The 25376-nt window shown below is 37.4% G+C and overlaps 3 protein-coding genes across 4 annotated transcripts; all 3 read right to left on the bottom strand.

The window, feature by feature from the left end:
- Positions 1-2459: 2459 nt before the first annotated feature.
- On the bottom strand, positions 2460-21027 carry LOC145787826 (ribosome quality control complex subunit NEMF-like). Of its 2 annotated transcripts, XM_082599660.1 has the most exons (32): positions 20912-21027; positions 20540-20608; positions 19656-19758; positions 19227-19352; positions 18660-18755; positions 17981-18066; positions 17741-17808; positions 17445-17534; positions 15164-15237; positions 14954-15079; positions 13966-14154; positions 11784-11944; positions 10998-11208; positions 10785-10864; positions 10499-10611; positions 10344-10406; positions 9904-10074; positions 9746-9804; positions 9073-9181; positions 8655-8768; positions 8072-8391; positions 7937-7993; positions 7490-7636; positions 7264-7308; positions 6950-7027; positions 6562-6640; positions 6433-6477; positions 6229-6264; positions 5815-5989; positions 5300-5343; positions 5029-5108; positions 2460-3240 (listed from the first exon to the last, which is right to left on the bottom strand). In XM_082599660.1, the coding sequence occupies exons 1-32, from the start codon at positions 20968-20970 to the stop codon at positions 3151-3153; spliced, it is 3363 nt and encodes a 1120-aa protein (XP_082455786.1). In that variant the 5' UTR covers positions 20971-21027; the 3' UTR covers positions 2460-3150. The 2 variants fall into 2 exon arrangements, 1 of the variants encoding a protein (XP_082455786.1); XR_014291456.1 differs by lacking the exons at positions 2460-3240; positions 5029-5108; positions 5300-5343 and having other exon boundaries at positions 5933-5989; positions 6946-7027.
- Positions 21026-23357, bottom strand: LOC145787828 (U6 snRNA-associated Sm-like protein LSm6). The gene is made up of 2 exons (XM_082599662.1): positions 22220-23357; positions 21026-21771 (listed from the first exon to the last, which is right to left on the bottom strand). Exons 1-2 carry the CDS (start codon positions 22308-22310, stop codon positions 21614-21616), a joined length of 249 nt encoding a protein of 82 aa, XP_082455788.1. The 5' UTR covers positions 22311-23357; the 3' UTR covers positions 21026-21613.
- Positions 23358-23547: 190 nt separating this feature from the next.
- On the bottom strand, positions 23548-24774 carry LOC145787827 (serine/threonine-protein phosphatase PGAM5, mitochondrial-like). The gene has a single exon (XM_082599661.1). The coding sequence runs from the start codon at positions 24609-24611 to the stop codon at positions 23730-23732; it is 882 nt and encodes a 293-aa protein (XP_082455787.1). The 5' UTR covers positions 24612-24774; the 3' UTR covers positions 23548-23729.
- Positions 24775-25376: the final 602 nt, after the last annotated feature.

Genomic DNA, 25376 nt, shown 5'->3' with positions numbered 1-25376 from the left:
TCTTTCGCTGCCATCCTTGTTGTGCGAATTATTTGTGTTTATTGTGTTTTTGCTTTTTGTGTCTTTCTTTTTCGCCAACAAAACAAAAAAATAAACTGAACTGAACTGAATTCACAAAACATAGTTGAACGAAAAATACAAATTTAATAAAATACTAATTAAAATACTAAGGCTGTTACGAATAAAACAAGTTTGTAGTTTGTTTTTTTTGTTATTGAACCATAGAGAAATATTGTTATTTTTTGTTATTGCTGCAGGTTGAGCGCAGTAATTTTCGGAAGGGCTGCATTGATATGTTCTCATAACCTAAATTACGTTAGAGCAAAGTTAAACAACCATGTCACAAAATAATTTCAAGAAAAACAAAATCAGAGCTTTGTGGAAGACAATAGTTTAAGAATTAGAATCGTAATAAAAATGTTAATCACAAGCGACCTTTAAAAAAAACGTGACAAGGTTTTGCAATTTCTTGAAAACAAAGTTCTTTTAGGCTTTGAGCTGTTGTCGAACGAGTGTGGCATATTCTGCAAGCGAAGGGAAGTTTTGATAATGCTATCTAGTGTCTAGTCTGCCCAATTTATTGTTAAATATATCATCCCTCGTCGTTTAATGACTTAAGTTGCTTACTTGGTACGGTATTGACAAAGTCATACTTAAAATTTTCTGTTTTTTTTTCGTATCCAGGCTTACACCTGGTGGTTGAAGATTTAGAATTCAGATTAAGTGCAAGGGAAGGCAAGGAAGCCAATCTTCAACAGGCATGCCTTTAAGTGTCCTGCCAAAAACACAGCCGCATGCTCTTGAGCGGTGTCGAACCGGCGCCCTTTCGATTGCCGTTCCAGGGCTCTCACCACTCGGCTATGCAGCCGACAGAATTTAGTTCCGTAGGCTAAGTTTCATCAGGGTTCAGAATATGGTAAAATTTTGACTCTATTCAATGTCTTATTTGTGTGTCAAAATTTGGTGATAGTACTAGTCCAGTTTTAATCTGGTGATGTTCCCGTTATCGAGGGTGACTGGATTCACCTCCAAGTGCCGCAATCGCCACACCCTGCATCCACATCGATCTGTCTAACGCGTTCTCTCAAGCCCACCTTGCTGCTTTCTTCCTCAACTTGCCTTTTTCACGTTTTTTAGGTCTTCCTTGTTTTCTACGACCCTCCACTTGCAACTCCAGCGATAGATGTGAATAATGTAGGCCGGTTTGTGCTTTAATGGGTGTTTTTCAAGTGCTGCTTTCTTTGAAAGTCATTTTTTGATGTTTTCACTCATTTATTTTGCAATACCATGGAATTTAGCAGGCATAACCAGTGGCGTAGTTAGGGAATGTGCCGCCCGGGGCGGATTCAGATTTTGCCGCCCCTTCAAGAAAAAGCATGTGAAAATGAAATTTTTTAATTGACTTCCTGTAAAATGGTGCTGTCCGGTGGCATAGTAAAAGGATAAGATCATGTTTTCTTGGGAATTTTTCGGTAACTTAATAAAGCTAAGTCTCTAAGTTTTCTTGTTGCTAATTCCTGGCTGAGATATTTGAATGCTTGGTATTGGCAAAACTCACTCTTTTAATGGAGTTTCGTTTAAATTTAGGCAAACTTTGTTTTAGAGACATAGAGACTGAAAGCATCATTCTCAATAACGTGACGTCACATGCGTGCTAAAGGGAGTTGTAACCCCCAAACCCCTCCTCCCCCTTGGCTACGCCATTGTTTTGAACGTTGCCATTCTGTTTGCTTTTATTTTCCGTGTACTTTTGCATTATCAACAAAAAAAACAAAACGTCCTGTCTGAAAGTGCCGCCCGGGTTTCCGAAGAAGCCTAGTCATGGCAGTTTCGAATAACAGCCACTTGTAGAAATATTGGACCGCTGATGCAGGCAGGTCGCAGAGAGTGAAGCTACGGCTTGTTGTCAGAATTACTCTATCCACAGGGTGCCGCTGGATGGAGAGCTATCCTTAAACTGCGTTGCTCAAGTGCACATACCGAGCCAAACCGGCGCTGCTTGATCTTGACGTATATCAGTTCGCAAAATCACAAGCTTAACCAATCGAGCTACCTGGGTACAAAAATAAAATTATATTGAAATATAAAATCACGGGTTCTTCTCCCTCATGACGTTAAGTAGGCCTACAAACGATAAAATTTATGAACCTGAAAACGAGATGTTAGGTTTTGAGCTCATACACTCTTCAAAGAATGTCATGGAATGTTTGAAGTCCCCTAAAGACATCACTGTTTGATGCGAATATTAAAGTTCAAATGTAAGCAATTGCTGTTCACCTCCATATCACGCATATGTTGCGATTAAACAGTTGAACAACGCGGCTTGACCAACAGGTTTATCGCAACAAATCTTGATCCTATCAAGCCAGTAAGATATCAATACTACATCCGGTGCGCAGTTTCTACAATACGTTATTGAAAACAGGATGCAGTAAAAATGACCACTCGCCTGCTTTAAGTAAAAATTATATTTTATTTCAAGACCCCGAACATTCCTTCATCAATACTCCAAACACCCAGGAATGCGACATATAACCAAAAGATGTAAATCTGAGAAATTTCAGCTCATACGCAGTGAACATAAAATATGATTGCACATTGCGATCAGGTCTTGCGCAGCATCGCGGTCGAGATTTCATAACCTCTTCTCCAAACCTGTTTTACTTCGTTTCCAAACCTTACTTTGCATTTAATTCTTCTCCAAACCTGTATTAGAGGTTGTTTTCGTCGGCTCAGTAGTTACAGATCCGCAAGTGGTATCCACATTAAACAAGAAATGTTATACTCGATATTTACGTGGAATTATAGTATATGTACCATCGCGTCCCATAATCGGGGTATACTCAGACCCGCTGAGCATCCAGGAATAAATTTCGAGGCATTGTGGACAAAAAATTCATTGCCACATGCCTTCATGACTAAAACAAAGGTGCTTTTCCGTTTAGCAGTTTAATTAAGTTGTGATAAAGGATAACAAGTTGGGTAAATATTTTTCCTTTGAACGAACCAGTTTCATGCGGAATGTTTGTGAAGACGGTCATTAGGTTGAGCAGTGTTGAAAAAAAGGCAATTAAGCGATGTTGCAAAACCAGTTCAGCTGGAAGAAGATGACGTCAGTGCGAGCAACCCGCCAACAACGCACGGATCCGGTCACCTTCTTCTGCCTTTAAACTTTTGTTTTTGAAGGTTGGGCGCGGACACTTTGACTTTTCCCGGCATGTTTCTTGACAGGTCATGATCCTGGAAAAAAATGCAACAGTCGCAAGTCAGTTGATGACTTCTGCTAAAAATCAGGGCAGGGCTTCCGCGAAATTGTATTAGAGTTGCCGCAAGTAAACTGATAATAACTGCAACACATGTAAGATATTTTTCAGAACAGTTTTTTCTTTCGATGCCATGTAGCTTACACCACGCGGATCACATCAGAATTTCTCACAAGTAATGCCTGGCATTTAAACAAAGCTAACATGTTCCAATAAACCGTGCATTTAGCTTTATTCATTATATAGGGAAATTCATTTAATAATAATGTCATTGCGTGCACAGTAGACCATTTTCAATATTTTATTTCATTTTTCACACATCTAGTGTTTCGATTCTTGTTAGATTTACTACGAGTCTATAAAAACTTAAATCAGATGTTTAGTTTAAATAAAAGCGAAGAATATTCTTCGCACAGCCTGTAAGATCTCAAAGTAAACCAACAAACAGAGACAGATCAACTAATCAGTGTATAATGAACAGGTCTACCTAGAAAAGTCAAATAAGTTCAGCTGTGAGAGAAGCCAGTTTTGAAAGTTGATGCAGAAATGCCTTTAAAACCTGGCTTCGAAATCGTGACCTGAACGCATGAAATTGCCATACGAAAGTGCAGTGCAGTTGTTCAACACCAATCGCTCTTTAAATTCTCTACAGTGCGTTAATTTTTCTCTTTTTTAGTTCACAAAACTTTAATTTATACTGTGCGCATTGTACAGTAGGTTGCGTGGGCTGTCAAAGATCATTGCCAATATGAAGACAAAATGCAAGTTCAGACTTAGCGTGGACTCTGACATACGCGTATACCCGTCACAAATAGCTCCAAAAATGGATAAATTGTGCGATAGGACACACCCCATCCGATCCATTGATGTTGTCAGTTTTGTTAATAAACATGATTCAATGTTGTTGCTGTTGTTTTTCTTATCTGTAAACCGAAGTTGTAACCCATGTTCGAATGCTTCCCTTCAGTTATTTACTTTTTGTTTCGGATTATCTTTCCACGCTGGTTAGACGAAAAAATTGATGCAAAATGTGATGATAACGCCTAGAACATCACACAACTAAGGCGAAAGAGAAAATTGAATTGAGTCCTGTCTTTGTCATGAGTTACTTCGACACCGCTCCAGATCATGCGGCTGTGTCTCGGCAAAGACAAGCAAGCAAAAATTAATGGCAAGCCAAAATAAGGGGAGCAGCAGACTCGAAGACGATATGTCACTTCGCTGCTTTCTGTCGTCTGTTGTATCGCATCTGTGATCGCAGTGTACTGTATGTTATCGCAATGGGCGCAAATAAAAACACGATTATTATTATTATTATTGGTCCGAGGCCCAAAACAGTGTTGGAAACCCTGGACTAGACTATCTTCTGTTCGGCTCAACATCTATGAGGTCACAACATATTTTGACCAATAATATTAATTTGAACTTGCTGATAAATAGTTGGAAGCAGACTGAGACTCAGGAGAACACTGTACAGTGTACAATGGCATGAGGATTCAGCAAGTGAATAGTAATCACGCTACGAACCTCTTTCTACGTCCAGCCTGCTTAGATATTCAATTGACCAGTAGTTATTAAAGTTACGCTATAATTGGAACGGAAATCGAAACGAAATATCTGTTGTAACTTTGGATGAAGATTTTGATTGCCTCAATTATTGGTTGCCTCAAACATTAATCACAATCATATTATATGTATATGTACATTAATAACATAAAGTAATATCAACAAAAAACAGCGCAGACAATAAACTCTCATATTTCACCTTCACACTTCTCAAATGGTCTTTTTCCTGAGCTGTGGTATCCCGCGAAGCCTGAAACATGCCGATGGCAGTCTTTGCAGCTGTGGTAACAGTAAGTTTCATTCAACAATTAACATACGTCATGGTTGAACTTCGTTTTGCGCTTGATGTAACTCAAACACTTTACTTACCATCTTGTTAAAACGTCGGTTGAAAAAGTAAGTAGAGTCACTAAAGTATTCAATAAAATAAACAAAAAAATACTAAAGTATTGGCGAGTTAAACCACAAACCTTTTCCCTTCTTTCCAGTTCCCGGTGTCAGTTTCACTTTGAACCTGTTGAAATTCCAAAAAAGGTTGTGACACAGAAACAAAAATGCCTTTTTTATAAACATAAAGGAAAACAAGTTATCAAGGTTACTTTGAAACTAATGATTAATTTGACTTCCACTCAATCGAATTTGTTTTGCTTGGCATTAAACAATCTTTCAACATTTATTGTACATTTAGACTACACAAAAAATAAAACTATACACAAAGCAAAAGCATTTTGTTTTAATTCTTTGACTGCATAGAAGAAATGATGCTTTAATTTTTTTTTTTTTTAAGGAAAAGTCCAAACATAAGTTATACATTTTGATTCTTTTTCAGTACTTCTGCACTTTAAATTGGAATGCGATCCAATACAAGGTGTTCTCTTATCCAGAGGCGACTTGCTAGTGTGTGCTGCGGTGTTGCAACATACCCACAAAAGTTTTCACGAAAACTTTCTCAAATATTAGGGTTTTGTCGCAAAAAAATCCTTACTTGTAATTTTGCATAGTATTGTAAGGGGCACAGATGGGTATGGCAAAGAGCATGACATCATCAAGAGCAGGAAGACCGGTCAAACTGTCCAGTACATCTTCCACCTCCTTGATGTTCAAGTGCTCCTCCTTCAGCATCGTTTCACGTTCTTCATCGGAATCTTCGTTCCGATCCGCTGGAAGAGAAGACATCGTGAAGTAGATGATGAGTTTCATGTTTGCAATCAACGTATACAGGCCTTACACGTGGTAAAACCCTTCAACTAAGCAATTAATTTGGAAACAAAGACTTCCAAAACTTTATGAGTATCCTAGAATGCAATAACGTCAACAGCTTGATGGATAAAGCAGGATATGACAAAGTTATTATTCTGCTTTATCCTCTATTGCTTTATTGTCTTTAAGAATTCTTTACCTTTTTCTTTGGCTGTTTGCCGCGGTTGGGGATGTTCTGCGATGCAATGACGTCAGTAAATGAATAATAACATAATGTCAATTTGTTGAACATAACAGAAATTAAAATTGAAAAACACTATTATAGGTATGTTGACGAGTAAATGAAATGATATTTAAACTGCTTCTATTCATATCGTTTCAGTAAAAAAAAAACGGAGCATACCCGATGATTGCTGCTGCTGCTGCTGCTGTTGAGGTTTGGGCTTATCTGTAAAACATGCACATTGCACATTCATAAAACGTGATTGCTGTTAATTGAAAGACAAGTGCTACAAAAAGCAACAATTTTTACCCTTTGGCTGCGGTTTTTTGACGTGTTCTTGATGTTTGCTTTTTCCTTTCTTCTCTTTCTGCTTCGGAGGGTTGGCCGACTGAAACACAAACCATTTTACCTAATCACTACATGGCTAAACGATGAGAAATGCTGCTAACGTAAATACCGAAAGAACAATTATTTTTTCTTGGGGAAATAGATGGTTTGCAAAATATGCGATCATCTCGTAGATGTTTTTAACAATGTTTATACAGACACCCAGGCAGGAAATTCCGTTCTTTTTACATCGAATTCAATGTCTATGGACGTTGAATCAACCTAAAAAAGGACGGATTTGTTAGCTGAACACGAGACTGTACTGTCTAAACATTTGCACAACATACAACTTATGTGGAATAGTACCAGCCTGCAATATCTCCATCATCATTTTGCGGTCATCTTCGTCTTGATCCTTGTACTTGTCTTTCATTTTTCGAAGCTTTTTCTGAAAGCAACAATAAAATTAGACTTTTGTGAACATAAACTTAACGTCTGCAGATGTTGGTAGTAACGCGTGGAAACAACTGATTGTATTTTGAGAAATGAGAAATGTTTCGATAAAATCCAAAATAAGCTGATAGTGTTTATACGGCTTATACATTTTCATTGTGACCAACCGAAAGAGTACAGTGCTGGGAAATGGCGTTGGACGTTATGGTTGTTTGCAAAGTTTAATCTCACCTTCTGGCCTCTTTTGATCACTGGTTGACTTGGTATCTGAGGTTTCTGGAGATAATAAAGGCACAAAGAAAAGTTTGACAAACTCTTCTAGAAAATGATTCTATTGAACAAAGCAATTTTCCAAACCTTACAAATTCAAGACAAAGAATTCCTACACAAGCAACTTTGTAACAAATCTTTTCATTAGGAATATAAAGATACTGTACAATAAAATTGTTTTAGTTACAGAATTTTTCTTTGGATCTTCAGCCCGGGGTTCTTTCTCTACAACCTCTTCCGTGTCCTCATCAATCTCTTGGCACTGCATCTGAACTTTCTTCTGTTCTCGACGCTGTTTCGCAGACATGCGCGGTTTCACCTTGCGCTGGTCTACCTAGGAAACAGCAACATCAAAGCATGAAGTAGATACTAGCCAAGCAAGAAAAACAATGCCTTTGTTACATTGATTCAGACATTGAATCAACGAAAAAAGGATCGGATAGCTGGCTAGGTACTGATCAACGTAATTCATAGAAAAAGAACTTTCCTTAAATCTTAGACAAGAATTAATGTTATGTTAAGCACAGCAGTGTAACGTTTTTATTTGGCGAATTTAACTCGATCACTTATTCTTAATTTCAAATTACAGAAAGTTTGTTTTGAACCGTTTTGTACTTTTGAAACAAGCACAAACCTTTTCATTCTTTCTTGATACAGGATTGTCATCACCTAAATACACCACACCGTCGTCCTATAAAGAAAAAATCGTTACTGTACACTGTACAAAAAACGCAATTAGCTGGTGCATTTTTGATAGTTTCATAATTACCTGAGGGGTATCAATTGATGACAAATTGTATTTGTCATTAGTTTCATATTGCAATCTAACAACCGTGTCAGGAAAGTCTGCAGTTAATGCATTTTTAACGGATTCCGCAGTATCTCCTTCTTGCGTAATATTGTCACTTTCTTGCATAACGTTAACTCTTTCTTGCGTAACATTGTCATTTTCTTGCGCAATATTGTCCCCTTCTTGCGCAACACAAACACCCTCTATCGGATCGCCACTGGATATCTGGCAGTCAGTGCTTTCGTCCGCATCTTTTACTGCAAAGTTTTGTTCGCTTTCATCGGTGCACTCCTCATGATCTGCAAAGCAGATAGCGATAAAATAAGGCTACATTTTTGTCAAGTCAAAGTTTGAATCAGCACGCTTTATTATTTCTTCTTGTATTGTCGCACTTGATTCCAAGCATTGATTGCCTCTTGCGTGAAAAGTTTCCAAGATTCTCTGTTGTTTGCTATGTGTGTTAGGTGTTGGTTTACGTTACAGTTTGGTGGATGTTACGCTTGTTTACAAACAATGCTTTACCAAATCCATTTGCTCAATTTTGTTTCCGCAAAGTAATTACCCTTTTTCTCAACCTCCATTGCGCCACCGAAGGGAGACAATTTATCACTTTTGATGCCGCTTGACACGGAATTAGTTTCGTTTTCGCTGTCCAAGTCATGATCAGAAGTTATATCTGTGAAAAACATCACGTTTGTATTGAAGTTATGTTTTTACCTCACATTGAGATATCAGCATCACAAAAAGTAAAGTACTTTACTGTGAGGGATCAGAAACACTTTAAGATTTTTGTAGCAAAGAAGGGCGCAAAATGTTGTAACTAGCAAAGTTACACACAGTTATGGCATAATTTTAATATACAAATAACCAATGGCGCTAACAAACAAAAAAAAACTTTAATCAGTAAAGAAATCTCCAAGTGCAAATTATTGCGCTGTGCCACCAAAGTAAAATATCCCACGAAAGAAAATACACTGTACCTAGTTCCTCCATTTGTGACGCATCGTTGGTAACAATAGTTGACAGGTCATCTTCTGTTGCCCTTACTTTTCTTTCACCTTTATGCTTCCATACGCATGTTTCATCAACCTGAGCAGACACTAGTTAGAAAACAGAAATTTTCTGTTTGTTTGGCCATGCCATCCATATTCATTAACGTTATTGTCAACTAGCAAGCCATCAAACAACTGTTTACGCTAGTTTCCGTTTTCTGTATGGATCATGTGGATTGTTTCCGTTTTCTCTTATGATCATGTGGATTGTGGAAGGTATTCCTGATGACAAAGCGCCAGTGATGGCACAGAAGATTTCTGTCCATGGAAAGAAAATGGGAAGACCAAAAAAATATGGATAGAGTTGGTGAGAGACATCAGTGCAAGAAACGTGGACAGAATCAACCCTAACAATGGGGAAGCTTGGCAAAAGGGCTGCAGAATCTGGCGGACCCCTGCTAGCGGGGACAAACGCCAAGTCTCATCTACTGAAGAAGAGACAAAAGGATGATGACACTGTTTGCCACTTATGTCGCATACTGTAGCTAGTCCCTTTTGTTCTTCTCTTACATGACAAAACGTACAATCAAACAAAGTATTGAGACTAATTTACGAATATGAGAAGCATCTAAAAAAATACAGAAATGATGGAAGCACTTACTTTAAATAAAAATCCAAATCCATAAACAAGATAGGACGGGGGTAGGTAGTTCTTTTTACCTGCAGACAACAACAATCCCGGGTTTAATGTAGCAATGAGAAGCAAAAATCAATGCCTTCTCTGTATTAAAGCCACAACATGGCGTGTGGTCCACCAACCTCGGATAAGAAAACTTCCAGTGGTGAGATACTCTCCGGTGGGGGCGGTCTTCGACACCTGATCATGGCGAACCCAATACGCGCTAGTGATGACCTTGGCGTCCCAGGCAGCACTGTGGCAAATGGCCATCGTCCCCGCTTCGTTGAGAGTCTTTGGGGGTACAGGAGAACCTGGTGGTGACGACACAACATTGGCGGTCAGCAACAAATATTCGGAATTTGATTTCGGTAAATAATGAACAAAAAGTACTTGGTATTCAGCTAAATGAGGATAAAGTTTAAACACAGAAAAGCATCAATGACATGGAAAACACGACGTTTTGTATGGGCGGTAGCGTACTAACAGAAAGAAGTATGAAGGCCATCTCAACTTGAAATCAAAATACAATTAAACAACAGGATCAACTATCTATTTCATAAACGTGTCATGCGGTACTTACCCGATGAATTCTTGATTATGCAACTGGTAGCCCCATGTAGGTCAGCGTGAACATACACATCACCTGTAGGAATAAAAGTTAAGTCGGCCATGGCGTGAGAATTAAGTGTTTACCTAATAGTGGTGCCGTCAATTAGTTCAGCATCCGGTGCCTACCTGCAGCGAGATACTTCTTTACGAGCAACTCATTTTGCTGGGCGTCTCTTCCACCAAGTACCAAGTAATTCTCCGACGAAATAAACCACAGAAACTTTTCAAACCAATAAACTCTAAAAAACAAAACAGAAGAAACACTAAATTAATGCAAGACGTAGCGGCAGCGGCGAACAAGAGGCAGTACGTATAGCGTCTTTAGTGAAATTAAAATTAAACAGCGACCATATTTTGTACAGTTTGGAAAACCACCATAACACAAAAACGCGGCAGATAAACAACGACATACTTTCTTGCTTTTTGAATTGTCTGCACCGTCGCAGCTTCTTTGAGAGTTTGTTTTGTCTTTTTCTCAGCAGATTTGAAAGCCTGAATGCAAATCAGAACATATACAGTACGATGTAATAACGCGAACCATGACTATCACAAATGATTCGTCCTTCAGCAAGTAGTTGCATCACAATATGAAACTTTTAGTTTAAAAATAAAAACTTTTCTCCACCTTAGTGGACGCATCCATTGTCCTTCTTTCCTTCTGCGCCGCTTGCCGTTTTTTGTTGTAATATCGCTGAGCGTTTGCATAAGCGGATAAGGCCAGGTCAATGTCGACTTTGACGGGCTTCTCTTTCGCCTTCTTGGATGACGTCACGCTTTCGTCATCAGAGCTTCCCATGAAATCAAAGTCGTCGTCATCGTCGTCCAGAAAAGGTTCACTTTAATTGTTTTAGATAGAACATGATTTCGGTAATATTTTTAATAATGACGTCAGCAAAACAACAATATAAGGAAGGAAGGAAGATGTAATAGACCGAATTAAGTGGAGGAAAGGAGTGAAGACAATCGAAACAAGATTCGGCTCCCAAACTGGAGAAAACTGAATTAAAATTTAGATGATAATGATCGCAGGCTCAAACGTGGCAATGTAGACAGCTGGATTGCCTGCTCTGTAGGTATAATTTAGTAGTATGTTCCAGAAAAACTGACTTTTAAGAAAGTGATAACTTGAAAAAGTATAACGCCTCGCACGACTAGAAAAAATTCAGCAATTTAAAAGATACGGGAGTAAATGTGAGTGTTTCCGCAGTTAGTGAGCAATGAGCAAGTGCGGAAATTCGGAACCATAATATCCAACAAATTAGCACCTACAGGACTATTACAGGATGTATCAGAAAGTCGTATGGAGAGCAGAAAATAAAAAAGGAAAAAAATTCTGACGAAAGGAATTAATTGTAAAGAAGTAGAAGATCGTGCAGCAAATCTTCCGAAGGAGAGAGGACGAGCCAAGTACCTGAGCCACATGACCATCATATTCCTCTCCAACTTCAAGCTTTTGATTGCTTTGGCAACAGGGTCACCTTTGCCCTGTGCATCTGTAACCAGGACATTGATATCGCTCCAGTCGACTTGGTTGGCCACAGCACTACAAATCACTTTAATCGCCTGATCAACCTGTCAAAAAATAGTTTTGATTATTTTAGAAATAGAGTTTAACCATCACAAAACCTCGAAAAAAACAACAAGCAGCTAGATATATAAAGCAATAAAATGAGTGTAACATTTGCAGAAAAGGTATTACTCCATTTACCAGTAACATGTGAACGCAACATTCATGCCTAAAAAAACCAAGCCAAATCTCACAAAAGCAGAAACTAATTCTAGTTTAACTTATATCCGGAATGGCCCGTTTCGGCGAATCCAATTCGGAGAAATCCCATTTCTGAGACAGCCTTTTTCGGAGAATTTTTGAGAATTTGTAGGGATTATTTAGGTAGGTGGTTTTTCTGTTTACCTTTTTTTACCCATGCAAAAGGTTAGGCAAATAGCTTTTTTAACACTGGTCAACAAGAATTTTTTTAAGACAAACTAGCAATCATTTCCAAGTAATTCTGGTGCCAAGTAAGTAATTCAATACTAATACGCAGCCAGAGCAATGCTTGGTCAAAATTAGTATTGTTTTTGGAAGCTTGAACTGTATAAGGTAGCTTTCAAGTTGTTGTATTTTTGTTATTAGCATAGCTAGCAAGAGCGACCGCAACAAGTACTAGTGCTAGACCAAGCAGCTCAAGAGACGAGGTTGGTTGAACATCGAAACAAATTTTCTGCTTCGTATGCAGAGAGTAGGTACAGTGGTACACATTTACCTTCTGATTCTGTAGAGTTTACCAGCCACAAGCTTGCCTGGGCTAATAAAGTTAATTTGTTACGTTTTAAGGAAGCGATTGCCAGATTCGCCGCTACTATGTCGACAGTAGTAATAATTCATGCGTAACAAGTATGGATGAGCAATTTGGAATTGGATCTTTGCATGCATGTCTTAAACCGTTACGGCTTTCCCACCTTTTCCTTTTGTTAGTTATGTCATTGTAGTTTGTTTCCAAGACAAAGAAAAATAAATATACACAGTGCACAGCTGCAAAAAATGTACGTTTCAATGGGAAGGCTATAATCTGTTGAAGTAAACAAAACATTGACTATTTTGTGTTTGCTTCATTTTCTATGGCGAAAATATATCGAATCGGATTTGATGTAGGCCTAACTAAGTTACTTTAGCAGGCCACTAGCTCGTTTATTTTTCCGGAGACCAAGCATGACCTACCAGAGCTGCTTCCCGGCGGCCAAAACAAAAAATCCGTTAAAAATTGTTTTATAAAATCGGTTAATTGATATCGTGTTTTTGCGTTCACTCAGAGAACAACGCAAACAAGGACTTGAAACATATTTGCAGTTGTATGTAAATGCACTACTTTCCACGTAGGTGTAGAGCTAGTCTTCGAGTGTTAATAGGTCGACAGCGACGTTCATACTGTGCCTCATTGGAGAAAAACATTTCGAATACCAACGAAATAGAAAAATGTTGGCTTGTGGAAGCCGGCATAACATGGCCTACCGGCACGGTAGTTTCGAAGGCCATTTTAACGTTTGTGAATTGTTTGTTTTTTTCTTGCTGAGACTTAAATTGAGACTTTTTCGCTGACGCTTTACTTACTTATTCTCCGACCACTCCTTTTTTGACTGAGACTTTATTTAATTAACGTTGACTATTAATCATGAAACGCCGTTTGATAACAGTTTTTTTTTTTTTTCTTAAGTAAAGACTTTTTCGCTGACACTTTACTTGGTAAACCTCTATTATAAGCTAATTCCTTTGAATAAACAGATGCCGCTGTGGAATTTTAAAATCCTCCGAAAAAGACTTTCTCCGAACAGAGATTTCTTCGAAATAGATTCGCTGAATAGTAGCAGACTACTTTTATCAGTAGTCTATCATTTTTCAAAGCTTAAATGGGATTGATAGTTGGGTTTACGAAAGCAATAAAAAAATATCCCATTGCGAGATATCAAACTTTTCTAAATTTCTAAAGTTTACATTTTTAGTTAAAACCTCGCAAGTTAGTTATGAGCAAAAAGTGGTTGCGTGGGACCAGTTATTGCTTCAGATAGGCGAAGTTTAAACAGAGAAAAAATCTCACTAATTCAAGATTGCTTTCAATGATCCAAGCTTTGCGTTTGTCATCATCTTGTTCCGATCTTAATCCTTCCAGCCTGCTCTCGTGGTCTTTACGAATGTTCTCCAACTTGCGTAAAGCGGTGCGCTCTCGTTGCAAGACCTTCAAGTCGCTTTTTTGTGATTCGAGCGAACTGAAAAATTCGTCCACGGCCTGAAGTGTAGAATTCAATTGGGTTAATACATAGTTTGTTAATTCAATACCATTAGATTTAACATGGCTAATGTGTCATTGTGAATGTGAATTTTCATGCCAGCGAGGCATATGGAACTGTCACAAGAAATCAATTCATATTGGTCCATTGTGATAGAATAGAACATCTATCAACAACTGTAATTAGGGTTGTGGAAAGGGGCCACAAGCACTCAGCTTCGACAACGCACTTGCTAAGAACCGGCACCAACTACAGTTAAAGCCATTTGATTATGACTCTATAGCCCTACCCAGTGAGAAAAAAACCTAGTTTTCTTACATCCTTTTAACGTCTAGCGACATCATAACGTTGAATCGATGTAAAAAGTTAACAAGATCAACAATCCGTCCCGATAGCTCAGTTGGTTAGCGCGTGACTTCTGGAAGGAAGAAACTTCAAGATCAAGCGGCGCTGGTTGGACTCTCGGGGTGTGCGCTTCAGCAACGCATGTTAAGGGCTGCTCTCCATTCAGCGGCATCTGATGGATGGAATAATTCCCCGGCAGCAAGACTTCAACAAACGGAAACTTCACTCTGTCAATCTCGGTGACCGGGCCTGCGTCAGTGACTCAAAGCCTCTACAAGTGTATGCGAAACTGCCAGGATAAAGCTCTGCAAGAAGCTTTCCCAGTCCGAGGATGAAGATTCAATCAATCAACTATCGCCCCGGATAACACTCTACTGCAGATTAAGAAAATGATAATGATATGGCAATTTAAAAATGACAAGCTTGGCAGCAAAATGATTGAACTCATATAACCTGGTTAAAGGTGGGATATTCTTGATGCGGTTGCGCTTTGTGCTGGTCGAACAGAAACGGGTGAAATTCCACATTTGTCAGCAGTTCACCATCGGACTTTTTTTCCACTTTTTTGATTATGAAACCCTGAGGAGCACAAAAACAATAATTTTTTAGATAGAAATCAAATTCACAAATTTGTTCCACTTTTTATGATTCACTTTTGGTTACCTTACTTTTTCCAGCCTTTGCTCTTTTCATCAGTTCCTCTGATTCCAACAACGCGGTATGCAGTTTTTCTATATCTGTTTCAAATAATGTTATTAACACAGACATATATTTCTAAAGAAAAATGCAGAAGATAAATTATTGTCCGTTATGAAACTGGTACAGCAGGCTACTTAACATCGTGTACTAGCTGTTTGTCCGAAAATTGAAGAGAACACAGCTCTCCCAATTCAATGAAAAAGTCTCTTATTACAAAAACATACTTAAATGAAAACAAGCTCATATTAAAACTTTAACTTGAGAATATTATATTTTAGTAACTACACAAAAATAACTCTAATGTACTTTATGATTATCATTATTACTTTTCTACGACATAGGTATGTGCATTGGCGTAATTTTTTTTAAAAATTTGTTGAAATTAGGGGTGCTCTAAGTTATCTTACGAAAATTGTCAATATAGGCTAATCAATTGAAAACCTGACCGATGGAAAATGTTAAAACAAATGACTCAATCTAATAGTAAATTCAACCATGTTTAGCCTACGTCATGAAACGTCGAATCAACATAAAAGATAATTTTGTCGTATGTGTAATCGAATAGACTGCAACGGTGTGTCAAACGATCAGATAGAAATGAAAACAAGTATTACATGCGAGGCGAAAGTGATCTTACATTGAATATTGAAATATATTCGACTTTAATTTGTTCACGTCTGCCTTATAATGCGGCTTGCTATAAATTAATCACATCCAAATTTGTTTCTGCGGGTCGTTGTCTTGGAAACAAACTCCGTGACAAGTTCTTCCATGTTTAATTTCTCCGCCAATTCGCGATAACTACCTATAGGCTATAACGGCCAAATTGTTCAGTCGTTGTTGCGTTTGAGTGCTGCGAAGGTAGGTCTTCAAGCGTCGTAATAACGAAAAGGAACGTTCGGCTTCACAGGAAGAAGTCGGCATAACAATGTAAGTTACCAAAGCTGCATATATATTTGGCATTATATCGACCATTGACGGCTGTGCAATGAATTTCTGACGTAGCGTATTCACTGTCACAACATCACCGTCACGTTTGCAACAAGCGAACCACTGTTTGCGTTCACGCAGCAAATCCTTGCGTTCCCAATCACCATCATAAAATTGGCTTACTTTCGTAACATCGGCTTCTTTCATTGTGGGATTCTCTAGCAGCTCTCGTAGCAAGTCTGCCATTCGGTATGATGAAGAAGGGAAACGGCTAACGATTGCATCTGACGCCGTTTGCAGGATGTTTTTGTAGACGTTTGAGTAGAAAACAGCAATTTTCTTCGAGCCAGACAAATTGTTTTCTCTCGAACGGCACTTCTTGACGCAGTGCGCGTGTTTGTGCTTAATTGTTACGCAATAGTACAATCATGTCTGCCCTTGATATGTGTGGCGCTGCGTGCCACACACAAATGTAAAACACTGAAAATATTGCGCTTTGGTGAAACGACTTTCAAGAAAGAAAAAAAAAACGGTATTTAGCAATGCAAATTTCCATTTGAATCGGTGTATTTTGTATGCAAACCAGGACCCAGGGGTGCTCTCGCATTTATGTTGTTACCTCAGATTTTCATTTTGGGGTGCTCAAGCACCCTTCGCACCCCTGAAATGACGCCTATGGGTATGTGTATTATTTATAAGGAAATATCAAATTGATATTTCGATTCTACAAATGCGCCCATTCTGCACTTCATGAAATCAAAACACAGTTTTATGTTTTACACAGTTCTTTGAAAAGATTTTCTTTCTAAAACTTTAATTAGAAAGAAGCTTGTGGTTCCTACAAAAGTTTGTAGGCTACGATGTCCACTAACGAAAATTCCTTATACACATAATTACAAGCAAATATAACTCTTTCTTTCATAAACAACAGTTTCGCCCTTTTCTTAAAGCAGAGACATTATCTGCAGTAAAAATTAACTGAATTTAAAAAAGTTTATCTATTCGTGTTAAAAGGTGCGGGATTGATGGACTATTCTAGAAAAATATGATACGACTGATGCTGTTTTCCCATAATGCTAAATGACTTAGATCCACGACAGGGGTTGGGAGGTAAATTACATCATCAAAAGGAATAAATTTTGTAAAGAAAATACAAACCACGTGATAAACGCCAAAAATTAAAGCTAAAAAAGATGATGGGAGCATATTCATCTTAAGACAGTCGGCATGGGGTAGGGTAACAAAAGGAAAACAATATGTAGATAACCCCAACTTCTAGAGTACAATCAAAAATACACTGTTTAAAACTTTTTACCTGTTTCAACAACGAATTCTTTCCCAACTTTTGCATTCCCAGAGAATCCAGCTACAGACAAACTATGTTCAATGCATGGGGCACCATATGCTGCAGAAAGCAAAATATGCAGTCTTCACTCAAAAATGGGTCATTTTACTAGCTAATAAAAAGTTAACACTTGTTAAATTAATTGCTTTTTACTATTTTAGTAAACAAAAAAAGTGATAATTCAAAAACCGAGTTTTTTTTGTTTTATCGTGTACATCAAAAAGTCTTGCAATTGATATTACATATAAAAAATTAAGTTTTCTCACGTAAATTTGGATTTAGAACTCTCTTCACCAAAGCACCTTCCTTCGCATCTTTAAAAATTGCTTTCAATCTAAAAGAAAAGTTTAAACATTAATTTCTTATACACACACGAGAAACCAAATCTTTTGTGTAGTGAAAGCGTTGAAAATATCAGAATTTCACACTGTGCTGCATATTTTTGCAAAATATTTTTTTTCGAACAAACGCAATGCAAGAAGTCAGAACAAAAGCCGATGACATACTTTTCTATAGAAATAAAACTTTCCGTAGGTCTAGCAGCGTGGCGCGGGTACGGTTCATGCACTGCAAACCTGACGTCTTCGTTTTCCTGCGTTAAAAAACAATGCCATTTACCAGAACAGTGGTTTTCAAAGTTTTTTCCAACTAATTTGAATTTTTGCAACTTTGCGCTAAGGCTGCAACATTCAAACCACCACAGACTTTCGCGGCACACCTACGACCCCTTGTGGCACACCAGTGTGCCGCGGAACACAGTTTGGAAAACCCTACACAAAAATATACTATAGCATGGAAACCAAGGAAAACAGTGAACAATAAATTATAAGTGCGTTTATTTTGTGGTAAATGATTCAAACTACTATCCGGGCTTTTGCATATTTTGCAACTCACTTATTTGGACTGTTTTGAAACTGTATGAGCCTAATCGTGTCGTTAAATTAAAGAAACAGGTTTCGAATCCCAGCAATCCAACATACGCACTTCAATTTTAAACCATGATTTACCAATTGCGTTTTCGAGATGCTCAATCTTCGGTGCCTAGTGCCAAGAAACATAAAAACATAGGCCTAGCCTACTTGTCAATAATTTGTTCAACAGGTTGAGTTACGGAACTACGTCGCTTAAACCTAAACTTAGTTAGACTGAAAATATTAAGATAAAAATGACTAGATTTTAGTCTACCTCTTTAAAACCTTGATCAGGCTTGCTTGACAAGTCCTTACGGAACCTTAATAAATTCAAAATGACGTCTTCGTAATCTGTTAAAGCAATATTGCCCTGAAACAAGAAATGTATTACTGACAATCTAAGCATCACACTGACAAAATCACATGCAGTACATGAAAACACTAATAAAATTGCCCTAATACCTTTTTTCTCAAGCATAGCGTTATCATTGACCATCTAAAATCGTAATAGTGCGCATAAGGTTTTAAACATACAACCCTGGGACACTAGACATGTGGTCTGTTATCTAATAATTAATCTATGTTCTATGTGATTCAGAAGCAATTGTCTGTCGACTGATTAGTGGAAACAAAATTTCATAATCCTGAGTAGAGAAGGATCTACAACATAATGCCGATCCTGGTCTTGAAGGTTCAACTTCTACAAAATTTATCGAAAACTATCAATCACTGGACAAAGTATTAGTTTTAATTGTGGTCCAAGCCAACAGTTTAATTCAAAAGTCGAAATCACGCGATTTGTACGTTAAATTTCGGTACTGACACATGAAAAATCACAAACCCGATCGTAAAGTTCCACAAAGACATGAAATGCTGCTACATCTGATCCAAATTGTAAATCTATTATTCTGTCAATTCCAAGTTGAGTGGCTGATACTAGTCGTCGACCACGCAAGTGTTTTCGCATCTAAATCAAAAAACGTCGTCTATTTTTGCTAGGAGAGGTAAAAAGGTACAAGTAATTTCATATAAAAACAAAAATGTGTGTTTTTATATACTTAGCGCTGTATCCATGACAGAAATGCACTGCTCCTCAGCGCTTTACAAAGCAGACATTGTCAGTGCAGTCGTATGGAGGGTGGAGGGCTGGAGGCGCAGCCGAGTACATTATTACACGAATCCATTCTTGAGTGCTAATCAGGGATAAGATTCAATACCACTTTAAGGAGCCCTTGGTATGACTCAACAGGGTTAATTAAAAATTACTTACTTTCATTGCAAACCCGGAAGGCATCAAATTTTTCGGCCAATCAAATTCTGACAGATGGATTCTAATACCAGATTCAACAAGCAACATCATCTTCAAGTCTGGCCTGCCATATAAATGCATCATTTGTCATTTAATATAATCTACAGCAATATAAACAATGCAGGACTTTAATGTCGTTTATTTTTCCGGGGACCAAACGTGGCCAGACAGAGCTTCTTCCGGGCGGCTAAATTATTGCGTTCAGCAGCCAAAATAAAAAATCTGTTAATAATTCATGTTTTTAAAAATTGCTTGATTACTGTCGTAAACAAGGCTCTGACACATATTTGTTGTGTTTAAATGCACTGCTTCCCAAGTAGGCCTAGGCGTGAAACTCGTCTTTTTGAGTTTTTATACGTCCACGTTCAGCCTTATTGCCAAACATTTATCAGCAATATTTCTGTTGAGAAGGAGGGATCTTCCTGAGTAGTCAGATACTGCAGACGCCAGGAAGATCGCTTCTTCTCAACAGTGCATATCCTTGGCGACATTTAGTTTAGTTGTTTTCTTTCCACAATGGTAGTTATTCAATTGACTGACAAAAGCAGCGGTTGGAACTATGTGCCATGGTGGCAGCGGAATGAACGCTTAGCTGTAGTGTGAGCGGTTACTTTACAGTTACACGTTAAATTACGTAAAAGCTTCCAACATTAAACATAAATTCGAAGGAGTGGAGACCAACAAAATTGGAGACAAAACGATAATTGTCCTTATGAACAGCCAAACTTTTCAGTACCGTATTCAAGTATTTTAATGTTCAAGAATTAGCTGTATAGTGTATATATCAAGACGATCAAAACTAAATTATCGTTTCCCGGAATAATAAAAACAAGAAATTAACTTACTTGGCTAACTTGAAGAGGTATGTCTTGCTATCTATATCATAGACATTAACAAGCCTCATTCCCACCGCTCTAAAAAGAAAACAATTTGTCATAACATAAGTTAGATATGTGATTTGCAAGCAATAAATTAGTGCAGAGTTAACGAGTCCAGTAACAATTCTTATCATCAAAATCTCTGGACGAATCAGTACAATATGATTGTACAAATAAATGCGACTTAAATTTTTTTCTGTAACATCACTGCACTCAACGTTTATATAAAAAAATAAACTCAACTGAAACAAGTTGTACAACCATAAAATTAGAAGCAAAAACCAATTTGCTCGCATTTTAGCTAACATAAATTTCCCATTAACGTGATCAAAAACTTACTTTTCATTTATTTCTGCAAGTACTGCACATATATCAAGAGTACTAAATCGTGTCTTCATCGTCTTTGAATTGATAACTTAAAGCTTAAGATAATGCTTAGGCTACATATCAACCCTGTCACAATAAAAATCGTGAAACAAAACATAGCGGTATTCTGTCAGTGACATCACTGCAAACAGACAAGGGCTCAAAACGAGGGCACCGTACTATAAAAAGTTTATGAATCAAAGTATGTAACAGTAAATGTTTGACGCAGCTGTGGGCATCTTGTAAGCTAAAATGATCTAGATCTTGTCTTGAACAAACAATGCAGCAACACAACACAAAATACAGCAATTTTAAACGTAGATAGCTTAAAACAGATGCATAACGACCATGATTTAAATGCGTAAAGGAAGGTGTAAAGTATCATTGACAAGTTAGACCAGTTATAACCCAGTATGGCAGTGCTATCAACATAATTGACTAAATGAATAAGCCTCTATAAGCCTGCTTAATGCGAAGAAGCTGTCTGCACTGAGCAACATTGAGAAGGATACCCATCTGTAATGGATGCAAAACACAGTCACACACGAATGGTGTTATCAACTACCATAGGTTAAAAAAAGTAGAATTTAATGACAGGTTGTGATGTAACTCTTGGATCTGTTGTACAAAAGATCTATGCCACGTTGCCGAAAGTCTTTAAGTTCCACTATGCATTCAAGCAGTGACTCCTTTCCGTTTTTGCGTGCTGATGTAAAATACGTTGTTGCCTCTTATAAAGGCGTCTCCATATTTATTTTTCAATTGTCCGTTCACATATTCTTCCGTTTGCTCCAATGCAATGTTCATGTATCCATCCAAGCATGCCAGAACACCTGTGAAGAGGCAAATATAATTAATTATCAACAATAGTATGACAATGACATACACTATTTACATGGGAAAAAATATCACAACTTTTCTGCTTTTCTTTCTCAAGCATAAAACAGTAAGGCGCTTAAAAATTCTATGAAATTTTGAAGGAGACTTTTTTGCCAAACATTGCAGTGCCAAGACACAAATCCAACAACTTAGCATAACTCTTGCAATTATAAGCTAACAATTAATTTACTCAATTCATGGTGATTAAAACATCATACTCAATTATTCCTAAAAGTAATTTCAATGCCTAAGATTGTCTTTACATTTTAAATACCCTGAAAATCATAGCAACAACTACAGTTGGGCATAGCTAAATATGGCCAGTTCAAACCAGAAGAGACGACATTTCAAAGTGAAGTAGAATATTCCACAAACGAAAAATTCAGTTGATAATATTCCCACCTCTGTAATCCACACCAGAATTTAGTTTAACAACAACGGGACGACCAATGATTTGCTTCAGAAAATCACTTGGCGTTTGCTTCCTGCTCATCTTTTAGGCTTAAATTCAAGCTAAATAACAATAGGTTATATGAACTGAAAAATTAAATTTTTAATTAATGCAAAGCAAGAAATTTTACAGCTCTGAATTGTCATATACTATGTACCAATATGTGTCAATTGTAATAAATTGCTTGCAAAAATGGTTAAGTCTTCTTCTTCGTATGAACCTTTTATTTGAACCATTAAATGTATGTTTAGTTTTGATAGCACTGAAAGGGTACTCATATAATGTTTATTTACAGAACAGACATCTAATTGTTACCTAAAGTGTGCAAACATAAGTGCAATTCAATTTACTCTATTAAATTTATAATTGATTTGATACCACAATCGTTTTTAGTGTACGGTATACCAATGAAAATAAATTATAGTACTAGTAGGTACTGTACTGTACATTGTGTACAACACGTAATTTAAAATTTAAGCAATGAATTTTAAGTTATATGAAACATATTGTCCTATAACAGGATCAACTTTCTAGCTATACGATTTGCTTTCATTGTGATGACTAAGGAAGCACATTCACTAAACACAACAAAACAATGATTGACTGGTATATACTATAAAAATTGAAAACTAGTGTCAATGACACAGTGAAATTCGCCAATTAAAATACAGCATAGCAGCAACAAACTAAGATATGTAGTAATCCAGGATACTAACCACTATTTTGATTTTTGAATTCATTTTTCATTTAAATGCATATCATAATATGTCTCGTTATAATATTGCAGCAAAACATGTATACCGGTATATATAATATATTTTCTACCAAGTAACAAAACTCTATTGTGCTTACAACAATTGATTCAGACAAATGGTGTCACTGCAAAACATATTATAATGCATAAACATAACAACTAAATTTTGTAAATTGCAGTCGTGAATGAATTAACTAAACCTAGTCATAATTCTTACATGCATACATTTTTTGATGAACTAGGCCTATCACTAAAGTTTGGATATATGATTGGACCACCTGAATGCGATGTAATAGGCAACCAATTGAAACGAGAATGATACTCGGAGGAAGGAGGGAGGAAGGAAGTTTTCTTAGAAAGGCACTAGATCTAAAGGTGGATGGGAAGAGGAAACGCGGTCGTCCAAGAAGAACGTGGAAACAACAAGTGAAGGATGAGTTTAAAAAAGTCGGACTGAAGGAGGAAGATGCAAGGGACAGGGTGAAATGGAGAAAAGGGATTAAGACAATTGCTGCGCGGAAACAATCGGCCACCCCCACTAATGGGAAACAAACCGACGATGGATTATGATGATGATGATACTCATGTTGCACTGAAAGTTTGCTAGATTAAAAGTGTGATATTTTACTGCAGTTGGGTGAACTTATGCAAGAGTGTACAAAGCAAATTCAACAAAATATAAAATGAAAAGTTTTGAGATAGACAATTCATTCCACGGTTAGTTTGTCTGGAGGTATATGTCCGGATTCACCAAGGCATCTTAAGGTAACAAAACCGTTGGGTTGAATGGTAAGCCAAGTAATACTCCCATGACGTAAACTCATTCGAAGCCAAGCCTCAGGGGGCAGTTGCAATGCTCGACAAACAATGTAACGAATAACATTAGCATGACAGACAATGATCTCGACAGAATCATTTTTCTGTGACACATCTGCTCTGTGAACAAACTTTCGAAAAGCAGACTCTATCCTTGGTCCATCAGTGAAGGTTGATACATCAGAACGCCAATTTCGAAAAGGTGGCTCAGGTTGAATTGGTGAGCCCTCACGCAAAAGATCTGTCCGAATAACTTTGACTGGGTAATTAAGTTGATCACAGACAAGAGAAGAAGTCTCAATTGCTCGAGTCATACTAGATTCCACTACTTGGTCATAGTTTAGATTTAGATCACGAAGTCGAATTCCTGTGTATAACGCCTGTTCTTGACCGAGTGGTGTTAAAGTGCGTTTTTCATCTTCTTTAATTTTATTATTATACTGTCCATGACGAATAAACAGCAAATGACGAGTTGCAGTTGGCATGTGGTCTCTTAAATGACGATTTAAATCATTTTTGGCACTTTCAGGATCTTTTGAATCTACAGTATCAAGTTTAGATGGATTGATTAAGTTAAAAGGGTCTCGCTTATCCCAATTATGATCCCATTCTTTATCCTTTGCAGCTGAATGAATGGCACTTGCTGCATTGACATAATTCGTCTGCAAGAACTTTGAAATCGTGTACTTTCCAACATCTTCATTACTATTTGTTGCTACATACAAGGCTGCTCCAGCAGCACCAAGAGAAAACAGAATCTTAACAGACTGCATGATGAAACTTGTAACTAATTAATTTGAAACAAATGAAGGCTTCTTTCGAAAAAAAAGCCTAAAAAATCGGAATATATTTAAGAAAAATTGGGTTATTTGTTGAGAATTGTTATTAAAATACTGGAATCAAGAGTTATATTAAATTAAGAATTAAATAGTTTTGAAAAATTTTTAACCTTTGGAAAACCTGCTTTAAGTATGGGGTCTGCTACTATTCGGTGAGTCCGATTCGGTGAGAGCCTTTTTCGGTGAGAGCCCTATTCGATGATTTTTTTGAATTTTTTTTTGAAAATTGACGAGTACCGTAGCCTAATTAAACCCCTAACCTCAAACCCAAAAACCAAAACCCCAAAAACCCAAACCCCCAAAAAAACCCCAAAAACCCAAACCTCCAAAAACCTAAACCCCAAAAAACCCAACCCCCAAAAACCCCAAACCCCCAAACATGATAATTAGGCTACGGCGCGCAATAATTTAAAAAAAAAACTTACCGAATAGGGTTCTCACCGAAAAAGGCTCTCACCGAATAGGGAACTCACCGAATCGGGCCATTCCGTTAAGTATGGTAGTTCGCAATTCTCTATCAGCAATAGTGGTAGTTTACATCTTCCATATGTGAGATGTGTGCAGCTGTGCATTTATGAAACAAAAACTTTATTAACATTTCCCATGTAAGTGAGCAAAGTTGTGAAATAAAATGTTTCTGATTGAGTAATGAAAGATAAATTTGAGTAATAATGACACTTCATAAACTTAGGTTTATGG

The sequence above is a fragment of the Aplidium turbinatum genome, chromosome 18 (genome assembly GCF_918807975.1).
Source record: "Aplidium turbinatum chromosome 18, kaAplTurb1.1, whole genome shotgun sequence".
Classification (NCBI taxonomy): Eukaryota; Metazoa; Chordata; class Ascidiacea; order Aplousobranchia; family Polyclinidae; genus Aplidium; species Aplidium turbinatum.
Note: the sequence above shows the minus strand (reverse complement) of the source record. Positions and strands in the feature narration are given on the sequence as shown.

Coding starts and splice junctions, on each gene's coding strand:
- LOC145787828 (XM_082599662.1), bottom strand. CDS start 22,310: ATGAGCAGGAAGCAAACGCCAAGTGATTTTCTGAAGCAAATCATTGGT. Junction 21,772..22,219: donor TTCTGGTGTGGATTACAGAG/GTGGGAATATTA, acceptor GCCTCTTCACAG/GTGTTCTGGCATGCTTGGAT.
- LOC145787827 (XM_082599661.1), bottom strand. CDS start 24,611: ATGCAGTCTGTTAAGATTCTGTTTTCTCTTGGTGCTGCTGGAGCAGCC.
- LOC145787826 (XM_082599660.1), bottom strand. CDS start 20,970: ATGAAGACACGATTTAGTACTCTTGATATATGTGCAGTACTTGCAGAA. Junction 15,080..15,163: donor CAAAGGCTGGAAAAAGTAAG/GTAACCAAAAGT, acceptor TGTGCTCCTCAG/GGTTTCATAATCAAAAAAGT. Junction 3,241..5,028: donor ACCATTTGAGAAGTGTGAAG/GTGAAATATGAG, acceptor ATTTTTTTCCAG/GATCATGACCTGTCAAGAAA.